The sequence below is a fragment of the Sorex fumeus genome, unplaced genomic scaffold (assembly GCF_029834395.1).
Source record: "Sorex fumeus unplaced genomic scaffold, SorFum_2.1 ptg000086l, whole genome shotgun sequence".
Taxonomy (NCBI): domain Eukaryota; kingdom Metazoa; phylum Chordata; class Mammalia; order Eulipotyphla; family Soricidae; genus Sorex; species Sorex fumeus.
In genome coordinates this window covers 3,603,229-3,617,525 of record NW_026606143.1, presented here as the reverse complement: position 1 = coordinate 3,617,525, position 14,297 = coordinate 3,603,229, and the positions used below count along the sequence as shown (strand labels likewise).

At 39.0% G+C, this 14,297-nt stretch overlaps 1 protein-coding gene across 1 annotated transcript in view; it reads left to right on the top strand.

The window, feature by feature from the left end:
- Positions 1–13,811, top strand: part of LOC130039340 (amine oxidase [flavin-containing] A) — a 57,817-nt gene extending 44,006 nt beyond the window's left edge. Inside the window, exons 10-15 of the mRNA XM_056131216.1 lie at positions 2,757–2,810; positions 4,852–4,909; positions 6,931–7,028; positions 9,419–9,530; positions 11,114–11,176; positions 11,455–13,811. Of these exons, the coding sequence (XP_055987191.1) occupies positions 2,757–2,810; positions 4,852–4,909; positions 6,931–7,028; positions 9,419–9,530; positions 11,114–11,176; positions 11,455–11,601 (532 nt within the window). The 3' untranslated portion in view covers positions 11,602–13,811. The remainder of the gene's footprint in view (positions 1–2,756; positions 2,811–4,851; positions 4,910–6,930; positions 7,029–9,418; positions 9,531–11,113; positions 11,177–11,454) is intronic.
- Positions 13,812–14,297: the final 486 nt, after the last annotated feature.

Genomic DNA, 14,297 nt, shown 5'->3' with positions numbered 1-14,297 from the left:
CTTTGTTAATTATAACATACATGGCAAGTGCCTTCCGGAAGTTAATGGGTTACTTAGGAAGTTCCTTAAAATGAATATTTTAATCTCTTTTATATGGATAATTGTTCCCACCCTGTTCTTGCCTTCAAGATAGATTGTCTCCACCCTGCTCTTTGTTCTGGGCAAGGGCATCCTTGAAGATAGGAGTAGTAATCTCAGCACTCTGCCATAACTAGTGCCCTTTGGAAACGAAAGGAATTGTACTTTAGAGCAGTGTAAAGTTGTCGACCCAAAGCTCGCTTGTTTTTTCCTCAATAAAGCAAAGTTAAAGGATAAGTTGCCTGAAGTAATAATTAGATCAAAGAGGTTATTTCATTCACAACTTGAGATTGGATAGAAATAGCCAACACTAATATCCCTTTAAAATTTGTGTTGTGGAATTGTGGAAAGTACTCCCAAATCTAAAATGATTTTCAATTAAATTATTTTATTTAAAAATTAATTTTTATAATCTATTTATAATTTTCACTGATATATTGTATGTCTGGGTTTGAGCAATAGCACAGTGGGTAGGGTGTTCGCCTTGCGCGCAGCCGGCCCGGTGGAGCCGGGTTCAATTCCTCTGCCCCTCTCGGAGAGCCCGGCAAGCTACCGAGAGTATCTTGCCTGCACGGCAAAGCCTGGCAAGCTACCTGTGGTGTATTCAATATGCCAAACACAGTAACAAGTCTCACAATGGAGACGTTACTGGGCCCGCTCGAGCAAATCGATGAACAACAGGAGGACAGTGACAGTACTGTGTGTCTAAAATAATTTATTCTTAACATAAACTAAAAACATAAGTTATTAAACTGAACAAAATTATGAATATATCCCATAAATTTTAGTAGTTTTACTTGCTTTTATTTTTATTTTTATTTTTTTGCTTTTTGGGTCACACCCGGCGATGCACAGGGGTTACTCCTGGCTCTGCACTCAGGAGTTACTCCTGGCGGTGCTCAGGGGACCATATGGGATGCTGGGAATTGAACCCCGGTCGGCCGTGTGCAAGGCAAACGCCCTACCTGCTGCGCTATCTCTCCAGCCACCAGTTTTACTTGCTTTTAAAAGTCTACAACTTCTTTGGAAGTGCTTCTATTCTCTGGATCAACACTAAAGTGTTGCTTCTCCAGATGATCTTCAATAACAACACTATAAAACAGTTTCATTTGGGCACAAGGACGAGGATGAAGTCTATTTTCAACCCTCGAGTTTCAGTCCTGATCTACCTGTCTGTTTGGTAAGGAAGCAAAGAAGTGATTTTTAAAACATCCTTTTTTTGTGGAGAAATTACTTCCATTGTCATTTAAATAGTTTGAATTTTAAAAAGTTTTTCAAATAGTGCAATTAAGGACTCCTTATCACAGTTTTGTTCCTTTCTATCTTATTTTTTCAAACTTTGTTCTTTAAAATATATGTGATTAATAAGTGGCACACTAAATAGGATCCACTTGATTAAAAGGAAGCAGCTTGATTACAGTAAGGTTTTACTAAATTACTAAATATTGGAGGTTCTAGCAGGGGAGCGCAGCTACTCGTATACCCTCGACCGAAGACTGGTCCGTCTCTATCGGGGAAGGCCGTCCTCTTGGACCGAGCGCGCAGCTTCGGGAGGGACGCACATGGAGCGGTGAGGGAGGAAGGGGACACCCACCTAGCCAGCCAGATCAGCCAAATCAACCCTGGCGATCAATGGGGTGACAGATGTCGCAGCCAGCGATAGCACAGCGGTAGGGTGTTTGCCTTGCACGCAGCCAACATGGCCGACCTGAGTTCGATTCCTCTGCCCCTCTCGGAGAGCCCGGCAAGCTACCGAGAGTATCTCGCCCGCACGGCAGAGCCTGGCAAGCTCCCCGTGAGGTATTCGATATGCCAAACACAGTAACAACAAGTCTCCAGTGGAGACGTTACTGGGCCCGCTCGAGCAAATCGATGATCAACGGGAGGGCCTTTACCTTTACCTTACTAAATATTGGGATTCCATAATACTAGTGTCCCATGAAGACACCTCAGAGATGGAAATTTGGGTACAGGAGATTTTTCAGATGTTCTCTGGAGATAACTACCCATGGGAAGGGAAAGAAATCAGGAACAGGCACAGGGAGAGGTTGCCCCATGTTGGCCTTAGTCACTCCATAGGAAGGTCTGGATCTAGTTACCCTTCAGAACTATCCCACACTGAACTGAGGGGACTGTCCTAGGTTTCCACTGCGCCCCAGAACCAGCCATTCTGAAGATAGGGAAGACTTGAACCATGCAGTTCTTTGCTGTAACATGCTATTTCTAAGAAAATTGTTAGCTGTGAACGGAGGGCACAGCTTAGTCTTGAAAGAGGATCTCAATAACTCTCCATGATATTCGCTACAGGCACTTATTTATATTTGTTATTCCAGCTTCCATTAAGTATTGGTACAAGGCAACCATGATTAGCAGTATAATAACTTAATACAACATTAATCCATCCAGTACTTGATTTCCTAGTATTTGCCAAGAACTGTACTAAATTCGAGGGGTAAAATATTGAACAGGAGATAATCTATTATTTAAGAGTTCACAGCCTTGTAGGGATTTGGGACACAGAGGCAGAGTAAAAAGAGCATGGTGTTTGCTGTGGTAGTGGAAAATGATGAGAGAATGTGGGAAAACTCCTTAAATGCTCTAGGTAGAGCCAAGAACACTTCAAAAAGAAAGTTTTTAACCCCTGAAATTAATTTTTCATATGTATCCTCTTTTTCCAGTTTCATCCTTTCTCGCAAAGCTGATAAGCTTGCTAAACTTCATAAGGAAATAAGGTAGGAATTTACATCTGAAACATGTAAAAGGTTAACTTTGTGTTGTGCTGTATTGCAATGCTGACAAGCTTGGTAAACTTCATAAGGAAATAAGGTAGGGATTTACATCTGAAACATATATAAAAGGTTAACTTTATATTGTGGTACCAATAACAACTTTATGGAAAACCCCAAATCCTAGTGAATTAACCTTTAGCTTTTTGCTGCAATCCTTTGACACAGTCATTGCCAGTAGCATGTTAATTTAATTTCATAGGTTTGTGTACATTTTACACTGGTTAAAAAATAGTCTTCCCAGAATATAGATGGTGAAATATCACCCAAAAAAGCCTTAGAGAATGAGTTCTGGTCACCTTACAATGTTAGTAGCAGTTTTCCAAGGTTCTCTGACAAGTATGGAAATCTTACATACATAAAAGTAATTCCTCTACAGTTGATACTCCTTTTCCAGTGGCTTCTGATTATAAAATGAGTTCTTTTAGAACAGTCTCTCCCCCCCCCCCTTTTTGTCTTTCTGCCTAGTTGTATTTGTTTGGTTTTACCTTCAAATCTTTTGTTTGGTAAAATCTTACCAGAAATAGTCACCTGTCTCTTCCAGAGCTGAGAAGTTATAGGTTTCCCTTTCTTAGGATAGCACTAAATTCCTTTATTCATGCAAACATTTCTCTCCAAATTTAATTTAAAAATGAAGCAGTAAATCCACTAGAAGTCCTCACTTGAGAGTTGCACTGATGACTGGATGTCAGGGAAAAGCTACAGAATGACGTATGTTTGCACACAGAATTGTGTATTTAAATCACTGTGGCTTAATTTATGAAAGGGAATTCTTTTAATATCTACCCACTTAGTTTGTAAAGACAACTTTGGGTGTACAGTTGTTGAGGAATGATTAGTCCAATGTCGCACAACTTACGGAAAAAACTTAAGAAAATTCCAAGAGTGACATGCCTTTTTGCTATGCCTCACTAAGATTGAAATTCTCTTGAATTTCCTGCTTTCCCTACTTATTAATAGTAGTATAAATACCAACTTGAATGTAATTTCACATGCTATAAATAATTTCACATGCTATAAATTTGTAATTTCACATGCTATAAATACCAACTTGAATGTAATTTCACATGCATGCTATCTCCCTTACCTATTTATTGGTAAGATATAATGTATTCCACGTTCTGGACTAGTAATATATGTTACTAGTTTTCAACCACTGATCCATACTGTTGCAGGTTCACAGGTGTGAAAGGTTGAAAACCACTTATTGGGGGCTGGAGTGATAGCACAGCGGGTAGGGCGTTTGCCTTGCACGCAGCCGACCCGGGTTCTATTCCCAGCATCCCATATGGTCCCCCGACCACTGCCCGGAGAAATTCCTGAGTGCATGAGCCAGGAGTAACTCCTGTGCATCGCCGGGTGTGACCCAAAAAGGAAAAGATATAAATAAATATATAAATTTTTTTTAAAAACCATGTATTTACATATCAGATTAAGAGGGTAATTAACGATTGTGTCTTAGGTAATATCAAATTGCACATCATCATAAATTATTCTGTTAAGTAACAGGATGACCATAAGCCTCCCCTGATACAGCATATTTGATGTTGTGCTTAAAAGATTAAATAAACTTTCTATGTTTGTAAATTTAAAAAACAAATATCAAATAGTTAAAAGACACCATCATACGTACTGTAGACTTATCAAAGGGATTTTCCTAGAATTTTTTATATTCTGGTTAAGTGACTGCCTAGATAGAGTCAGTTCTTAAAACTGAATTTAATTTCATTTTTTTCTGATTTTGCTCTCAAATATTATATTGTGCAATGATAAAATATAAAAATGAAGGAAAATTCTATGGAATCATCAGTTTATTGCATCAAGGCATAGAGAATTGGAGTATAAAGATTTATGGAACTGTTTTGTATATTTACAGAAGGCCATTGGCCATTGATTTAAATTTTTCTTTAATAAATCTTGTTCATCGGCAGGAGCCCTGAAACTCATTGGATTTATTCTGCACTAACTACTTATTACTTCCTTATAGAAAGAGGAAAATCTGTGAACTCTACGCCAAAGTACTAGGATCCGAGGAAGCTTTACACGTAAGATACACCCAGCTTTTAATCCCTAACAAGTTTTGTCATTTGCTCTAAGTATAAAGAAAAGCAGATTATAGTTTCCTAATAGTCTTATAAGAGAGTATAAAGGGATATGCTTACTGAAGGATTAACTTTTGCAGTCACAAAAAGTCATTAAAAGCTGCTATCAGGTGATTGCAATTTCTTTTTTTTTTTTTGATGCAAACTAATGCATGACTTTTTTTTTTAATTTTATTTTTTTTTTATTAGTGAAACACCATGAGGTACAGTTGTAGATTTACTATTTTTTGTGCTTGGGTTTCGATTATACAATGATCAGATACCCATCCCTCCACCAGTACCCATTTTCCACCACCATGGATAATATCCCCCCCACCCCCATCCCCCCATCCCCCCCTGCCTCTGTGGCAGGGCAACAGGTGATTGCAATTTCTAATCTGGATTCCTTGTTATAATGTTCACTAAATAGCTGGTAACCATCTGTAATCAGAACCTGGAGCTGCTGTCATATTATATCTGGATGGTTGAGATCAGTTTCCAGAACAGAAATTCTGACCTCCTAAATATGTCACTATTTATTAATGAAAGCATAATATATATGTGTATGTGTGTATATATATATATATGAAAATAGAATCAATCTAGTCTCTGCTAAGGCCAAAGCCATACAAATTTATTATTCCATCTGTAGGGTCAGTACAGCTGTTTAGGAATTTCAGTACCCTTACTCACTGGAAGTGATTACAGAATGAAAGTTCTTTTTGAAAAATGTCCCAGCTGGGGGATTATCTCTGGACTATTGAAATAATAAGGTTGCATAATTTGTAGGGTAAATTAGTGAAGGCTCTCTCATATTCCTTGGGAAGATATTTTCATCTTTTTATTTTGGGGTCACACCCAGCAGTGCTTAGGACTTACTTATGACTCTGAGCTCAGGGCTCATTCTTGGGGGAGCTCTGGGGACCCTGTGGGATAGCAGGATTGATCCAGGGTTGATTGACCATGTGTGAGGCAAGCACTCTTCCTGCTATACTATTACTCAGGCTCAAGAAAATTTTCATCTTAATTGTTCCTCTTTTAGCAGGATTTCTGTCATTTAGTTCTTGAGCTAGGAGAAATTGTTCCGGGTGGGCGGGGAGAACTTTTTCATATACTGTGTTTGTCTTCTACTTTCTTTTCTCCCTGGTATTGCTTCCATAGATATGGAAGAACATCTGTTATTTAGAGCAGTGTTCTTTAGAAGCCTTTTTTACATCTGCTGACTGGTACTTGTCCCAGGTAACCCAGCATATGCAGACTGGAAATTACTAAAAGCCTATGATTTTTAGGCTTTCTTTTTTCTTTTTCTTTCTTTTTTTTGGCTTGTTTTTGCTTTGGGGATACTCCCAGCGGTGCTCAGAACTTACTCCTGGGTCTGTGCTTAGGGATTACTCCTAGGGGAACCATATGAAGTGACAGGAATCAGACCCGGGTTGGCAGCATGCATTTTTCAGACTTTCTATGCCTGGAGACCAACATCAGCCAATGAACTGGTGGTTGAAGACCATTGATTTAGAGAACCCAGAGATTTAAGCAGACCTTTCTAGAACCAGATTATTGATGGGTTTTTTGGTAGGTTTAGATATAAAGATTTCATGATCTAGGTAGAGATATCCTCTCTTCCAGATTCTGGGATACATTATGTTTCGGCTAATTAACAGTAGCAATCATATTTTGTCATTTGTTGCCTCATATAAGGCCATTTGTAACTTTCAATTGTCATTTTTCTCCTGTAATGAGTTAGAAAAATAAGGTCACCTTTTTTTAGTCTACACTATTTTTTGTTAAAGTAAAACACAAGTCATGGGTATTCGATCATTGTATAACTAAAACCCAAGCATGAAAGTTGGTAAGTCTACAATTGTACCCCATGGTGTTTCACTAATAAAAATTAAATTTAAAAAAGTAAAACACAAGTCTTCATTGTTGACCATAACATTTAAGCTTTGTTTTTCCTTTGTAATTTTCTCTGCACTGAACTGCAGCCAATACACTATGAAGAAATGAATTGGTGTGAGGAGCAGTACTCTGGAGGATGCTACACTGCCTACTTTCCACCTGGCATTATGACTCAGTATGGAAGGTACTATTCAGACACAATACCAACAATGCCAGCTATTAAAGCACATGACCATCAAACTTTAAAAAAGAGATTAGGATTTTAGAACCAGTAGTTAATATTCTTATTTCTAAAGTTCTAGAATGTGTATTTCTGGTTGTCTGTTATGTATGTGCATATATATAAATCAATGTATAGAACAATAGCTGCCATCCTGTCGAACAGTAGCGAACACTGACTTTCAGGTGTCAAGATACATGCAAGAATTCCACAAGGGGACCTTTCTGAAGTCAGCTCGACATTTAGTCTTACAGGACAACTTTGAACCCCTAGGCACCAGTCTGCATGGAAGGTATGGGCCAGCACCATACTCAGGAAAGCCCAAAGTTACAGCCTCTTACCAAGTAGCTACAATTCATGAATATTCTTCCCCAGTTTACCAATGTGGGATAAAAGGAGGCATGTTCTAGCATAAGCATTGCTTTCTGGCAATAGGTGACATTGTACCTTCATCAGATTTCTAGGGAACAGAAAATTAACTTAAGGTCATGGTTGTCATAGAGAAGGAATAAAAATTTGTTAACCTTTCTTTACATATGCTTCATGTTAATCTGTTTGATTCTCTTTTTATTTTTGAGCTATACCTGGCTCTGCACTTAGGGATCACACCTGGTGGACTCAGGGGAGCATGTAGGGTAACATGGGTTAAATCCTGGTCAATAACCAGGGTTGTTTCAATAAAGAAAAGAGACAGGGCTAGGGTAGGAGATTTATTGGGGATGTCTCTTAGGATGTAAACTGACCTGAATATGAGGTTCACTCCATAACTCGGGTTTTCCAGAACCCCGACCCACTGTACTGTCCCTCCACCCCTGTTTGATTTTCTTTAATTGAATCATCAAATATACTCTGTGATATCAGAATTGATTAGTTGCATAGTTCTGGAGTAAAAGTGGAAGCCCAGAGGATAGTGATAGGATCAGGAATAGATAAAGTCAGAGATTCCTGAATGGGTAAAAAAGTGATATGGATTGAGGTAAAAAGCCTTTGGAGTGGATGCTCAAGAGATGCCATGAAAGTCTAGGCAAAAGTCAAAGCCAACAGGGTAGGACAGATATGATAGGCATCCATAGCCCAGCCATGCGGGTTTCTTTTTAAGACCTCTTTGTAAGGGAAGGACCTTGTCACGTGTCCTCAAATACTCAGATACTCCGGTCAATACACAGAAGTTCACTATATAGGGGTTATTTGGGTGGGGATTGGTACCCAGTGGTATTGGTATAGTTCTATGCTCAGGGATCATTCTTGGGTGTACAAGGCAAGCTCCCTCCCTGCTGTATTATCTCTTTGGCTCCTATAGAAGTTATTTTTAAGGAAACAAACATAAAATCCTCAGGCTTTCCCCTTAACAGAAATCAGTTGATCTGTCTTGCCACTCACCACTATGATTTCTCTTGATATTTTTCACAGTGCTTGCAAGTCTAGAGTTTGTAGTCATATGCAGTTTCATAAAGAATGTACTCATTGGGAAAGATCGTTTAGGGAACAGGGTGAACCACGAACAGAAAATCATGGTAAATCTGAGTATGAGGGCTGGAGCGATAGTACAGTGGATAGGGCATTTGCTTTGTATGCAGGCAACCTTGGTTCAATCCCCAGCAACCCCTATGGTCCCCCGAGCACCACCCTGAGTGAAGATCCAGGAGTAACCCCTGAGCATAACCAGGTGTGACCCAAAAACCAAAATATATGAATAAATAAACCTGAGTATATATATGCATGTTATTGCATTCTAGTTTTGGTTGTCTTGGAAAAGGTCAGCTTCACTGTTAGTGAGGATCTGACAGTTTAATTGTCTTCATCTTGAAAGTTCAGATTCTTGAGTGTAGATCTGGGGGAAAAAATGAGGGGATTTTCTCCATTGAGTGGGTATTTGGGAGGGGAAGTTTCGACCACACCTCTTGGCTGTGTTCAGAGCTTTTTCTTTCCTTTTAAGTTTTTGGGCTTCACCCAGTGGTACACAGGTCTTACTCCTGGCTCTACAAGAATTCACCCTCGGTAGTTCTCAGGGGACCACGTGAGATGCTGGGATAGAACCCAGGTCCACCCCATGCAAGACAAACATCCTACCCTCTGTAATATCTCTGGGACCCATTGGGGCTTTTTCTTGGTGTGTGCTCAGAGATCCCTCTTGATAGTACTTGGGGGATGATATACAGAGCTAGGGATTGAATTCGAGTTGGATCTGGGCAAGGCAAGCACCTTAACTCCTATATTATATTTGAGGTCCCTTACACTATTTTTGAAGCCACTTAAGTTTCTCTGTTTTGTTGAACAAATAAAGGCAATTACCGATTCATTTACCCTCAACACCTTCCTAGGTAACTGTATGTGTTCTTCATGTTTCCTTGAAGGGTGATTCGCCAACCTGTTGGCAGGATTTATTTTGCTGGCACTGAGACTGCAACACACTGGAGTGGTTATATGGAAGGAGCAGTGCAGGCTGGAGAACGGGCAGCTCGAGAGGTAAGGGAGGAAGGTCTACTTTCTCACTCAATCTTGACAGATCTTCATACCAATTAATCTGTGTGTAAACTCACACAAGTAGGGGGCACGGCACCCACAGCGGCGGCGGCTCTATCTCTCCTGCCACCCGCGTTCGGTAGTCTCACCCTTCTACCACCCCGGAGAGGTCGATGGCGATGGTCAGGCGGAGGAAGGAACGAGGGCCAGGCTGGTAGGTATTAGTCGTAGTTTATTCTGATTCTCTCCTCATCTGTCTCTCTATCTCTGCCCCCATTTTTCCTCCCCCAGCTACTTCATTCTCCTTCTCCATTCCCCTTCATCCTCCTTCTCTGGAGTCTGGGTTCTGATCCTCTCTGAACTCTCTTCTTCCTTCTCTTCCCGTCTCTCTCTGCCCCCCATTCTTCCTCCTCCAGCTACTTCATTCTCCTTCTCCACCCCACTTCATCCTCCTCTCTTCTGATCCTCTATGAACTCTCTTCATCCTTCTGCCTGCCTCCAGACCCGCTCCTACAGTACAGTTAAATCCTCTCTCCTGAGGAATTGGGGGAACAATTACACATAGGTGCGGTCACAATCAATAGGGGTGGAGATCAACAGGGGTAGAAATCTTAGCCTCAGGGAAGACCGCTCCTAGGATAGATCTTTCCTCAGCAGGAGGACCCACCCTAGAGCAGAATCCCATGGGCGTGCCTCTCCTCTCCTTGTCTGTCAAGCATATAAAATATAATATAAATCATTTTGTATGGATACAGTAAGAAATATCTTAAACTTATAGAATTGCTCTCCTAGGGCCATCTTGATCTCAGACTACGGTGCTCAGGCCAGATAGTCTTTCCCACCCCTAGCAGGATTCTAGTCTTGTCGTTACCTTGGATCATGACAGCATTTGTCCATGATCAAACTCTTAACTTATAGTTAAGAATCGTGGCACTTTGGCCTGGCCCATTTCGCTGCCAGGGTAGCTCACTGCTTGCCCTGGGTCCATTCAGTCCCTCGTCAGGACCCTGCTTTTGGGGTGTTAGGAACTATGGGCAACTGAGGCTTAAGTCGAGAAAGATGCCCGGGAGTGAATAATATTCAAGGCCAATCAAATCCTAAATCACAAAGCATAATGTTAACAGTCTTTCTGTATCTATACAAAAAGGATATTACTTTAAGGTAAACTGTTCATTAGGCATAAGGAGAGGAGAAAGGCAATATTTCACTCATATATATAAAATCATAGATTTCTGGGAAACTGATCTTACAAATTAACAAAGTCTGATTAGGGGGAAAGCTGATTAACTGGGTGGGAAGGAGAGCATAGGAAAGACTGTTTACATGTTTACATGTAAACACAATGGAAGTGGAAGTGCCTCTGGAGCACTGTGGTGGGTGTAACCAGATTGATGGGTGTAACCAGATTAAAGGGTGTAACCAGATAAAACCTAAGCTTCTTGAAGGACAAAGCAATGTTACCCAACAAATCTGCACATTTACTTTTCCCCTTAATCTTTTCATGGGGTTCATCTTTGCTATAGATACGGGCTTGAATCTCACAACTACAAAGCTTCCTTTGCTAATACTGTAACCACTTCTTTCAGGTCTTACATGCTTTTGGAAAGGTGGCAATGAAAGATATATGGGCCAAAGAACCTGAATCAAAGGTAAATTTGGTAAATTCATCCCCATAGACCAATAACTTAACGTAAAACTTCTTTATCTGTGTCTGCTACTGTACCTCATGATGTCTCACTAATAAAAATTTTAAAAAAGTAAAATAAAAAAAACTTCTTTATCTGTGTCATTCTATCTATCCTTTGATGTGTCTGTGTTAAGATGCAACTCTCTGGGGTCTATTTATGCATTGATTGTCCAGAGAAGTTTTAATTGTTTCTTGTCGGTGCTGAAATTTTCTACTAATGGTCTGTGTTCATTCCTCTAGGATGTTCCATCTGTCGAAATCACTCGAACCTTCTGGGAAAGAAATCTACCATCAGTTCCAGGCCTCTTGAAGATCATGGGCTTTTCTGCATCAGTAACTATCCTGTTTATTGTGTTAAGCAAATCCAAGCTGCTAACACTATCCTGAGCTCCCAGTGTCCAGCTCTCTATTTGTTCTTTCTTTATATCAAAAGCAAAATGTTGATGATTGTCACCTTGGATAATTTCGAAGTCACAAAGTGTAATCCTTAAGTTTGGTTTGCTAGTGCTAATCGTAAAAACAACACAAAGAATCACTTTATCAGCTTCAGTAGTATCAACTTCCATTGTGGAGTCTGTGTGCCTAGCTAGTATTACATGGTAGAATGAAACCAACCATGTTCTCAGTCACTTAATTTCAAGATGTTACATTTGAAGTATTCGTCAGAAATATGTCATATTTTTTTCTGTCCTTTAACCACAAGTGGTGAAATGGTGAGGTCATGGTCCAGAGCTTTAGAGAGTCAGCTTCCTGGAGTAAGCTGGTGCACACTGAATAAGAGAATGAAAACTGGTAGTAGATCAACAGGGTTGCATCTTTCAGGCTCCTGCCTCAATTATCTTCTCACTATTTCTAATTCACATAATGTTTCTACACAATCCTAAAATTTGTGATATGTTTTTCTCTTCTTGAAGAGGATAATGCTCATGTTCTTTAAAAAATTGACTTGTGTAGTTCCCCAGGTGAGCAGAGTAAAGTAGTTGCAAGACTGTCTCCCTAAATGCCTCTTTGACTAGCTCCACAATGAGACCAATTGCAGTGGGCACTTTCTTATTTTCTTGGAAGGTGACTAGACATCATTTTGCATCAGAGATAGCATTTCTGCCAACTTCAGGGCATTTTTTCCTTCTTTAGGCACTCTAGCTATTTGAAATCCCCTTTTGGCACTTATTTTTTTTCCCTTTTCCCTATAACTATAGTAGAATTAGACAAATTTTGTTAGTGTAAATAAATCTTCAACAGGGAAAACTCTGGGTAAATAGCAACATGCCAATTTCTCTCAAATAAGTACTGAAAACACCTAGTTTATTTCTAATAGCTATTTGTTGAGATGGCCAAATATATAAAAGAAATGAGAGCACTATAGTATAAGAACACTTGTTTTAGTTACCAAATTTTATAGAAGACATCAAATTGAATGATTTTATATATGAAGACTAAATTCTCTATCTTAGAAATAATTGGGCTGAGAACATTGCTCACTTTTGGCCTTACCATTTTCGAAAGAGATTTTTTAAAACCCCTTCCAAAGATCTCAGCCATAAAATGCTTTTTAAAATATAAACATATGGAAAATCACAAATGTGAGCAAAAAAGCAGTTGAGAAGATTCAAGGGGCTTGTGCATGCAATGCAGGTATACAGTATTAACTGATAAACCACATAATAAATGAGACATTTTAAGTCAAGTTTCTGGATAGCTGAAGCTTACTCTTGCGTGCCAAATTTTTTAAAAAATATTTTGATGAACATACTGTAGCACATAAGTAAGCTAGATTCAAATTCTTATTTTTATTGCATGACATTGTGCCTCAGTTATTTTCTACTTTTATAAGAGAAATCATTGTGTTTGCCCCTATAGTGAATGTTGCACAATTATTTTATAGCTAGTATACTGCTTTTCCTATCTTTTTCCATTCTTAGAATTTTATTTTGTTATCTTCATTTCCTCAATACTTTTTAACATAATCTATTTTTTTATTGAACAGGAGTTAAAGATTACCAGAGGAATGTTTTACAAAATTAACCTTATCATAAATTCAAAATTAAGATTGGATACTGGTGTGAAGATTTAAAGTATTCTAACATTTGGCCTATCCCCCAAATAATGAGCAATATCAATTTAATTAGCCCTGTTAAGCTACATATGTTCAAAATGTATATCAATCCAGGTGCACCTGGAAATGAAATTCGAGCTAAGAATTTCCACCATATATTAGGTGGTACCAAGGTCTTTGGTCCAACCCAGATCAACTAACATCAATTTCAGCAGCTGATAAATGACCCCATTAAGGCATCCACTTCACAGATTAGAGGGCTGTTTGGCTTCACTCCATAGTAAGATTGAGAATTAGATTTTAAAAGTTATATTGTCACAACTATTAAGTAAAATCTTATACAACATTAAAGAAACATTAGATTGTGGATTGTGAACTCTGTTTAGTTTGATTGTGAGCTTGGAGTCTAATGTTCCTGTCTGAAATGTGCATCAGTACTAGATGTGGGAGTACGCATACATGTGTGTTTTGCCACTGAAATACAGTTTTGCCTGTATGGTACTGTTTTTGTTTAATAAAGTACACTACTGTTTATGAATCAGATATGGCTCCTTTGTTTAATCATCTTAAGATTCAATGGCTTCTTAAGCTGAAGGTCACTGTGCAGTGTTGTCTATGGAGGATGGGCTTAAAAGATCACTTCGTTTTTGTCTCCAGTTTCTCGTAGGTTTTTTTATTTAACTGTTTGAGATTTTAAGAGAACTGATTAAATACTAGAATGTTGTTATCTGGCTGACTGGGTCACAAAATGTGGAGTCTGATAAAACATTTTTATACCTGATTCACTTTATTATACCCTGAGAAAATTACTTTGGTTCTCTGCTTCAGACTCATCTGGAAAAGGGAAGGGTTGTTGCACTTGATGGATTCTAGATTCTAAGAATTCATTTCATGGAAGCATTGTATTATCTGTGCATTTACTGCCAGTACATTGTTTGCCTGTCAGTATGGTGAGAAAGTTACTCAGCCTTTCTATACTTGATTCATTCTTTGTCTTAGGTTGAGTTCACTGGAAACAGACTCTAAG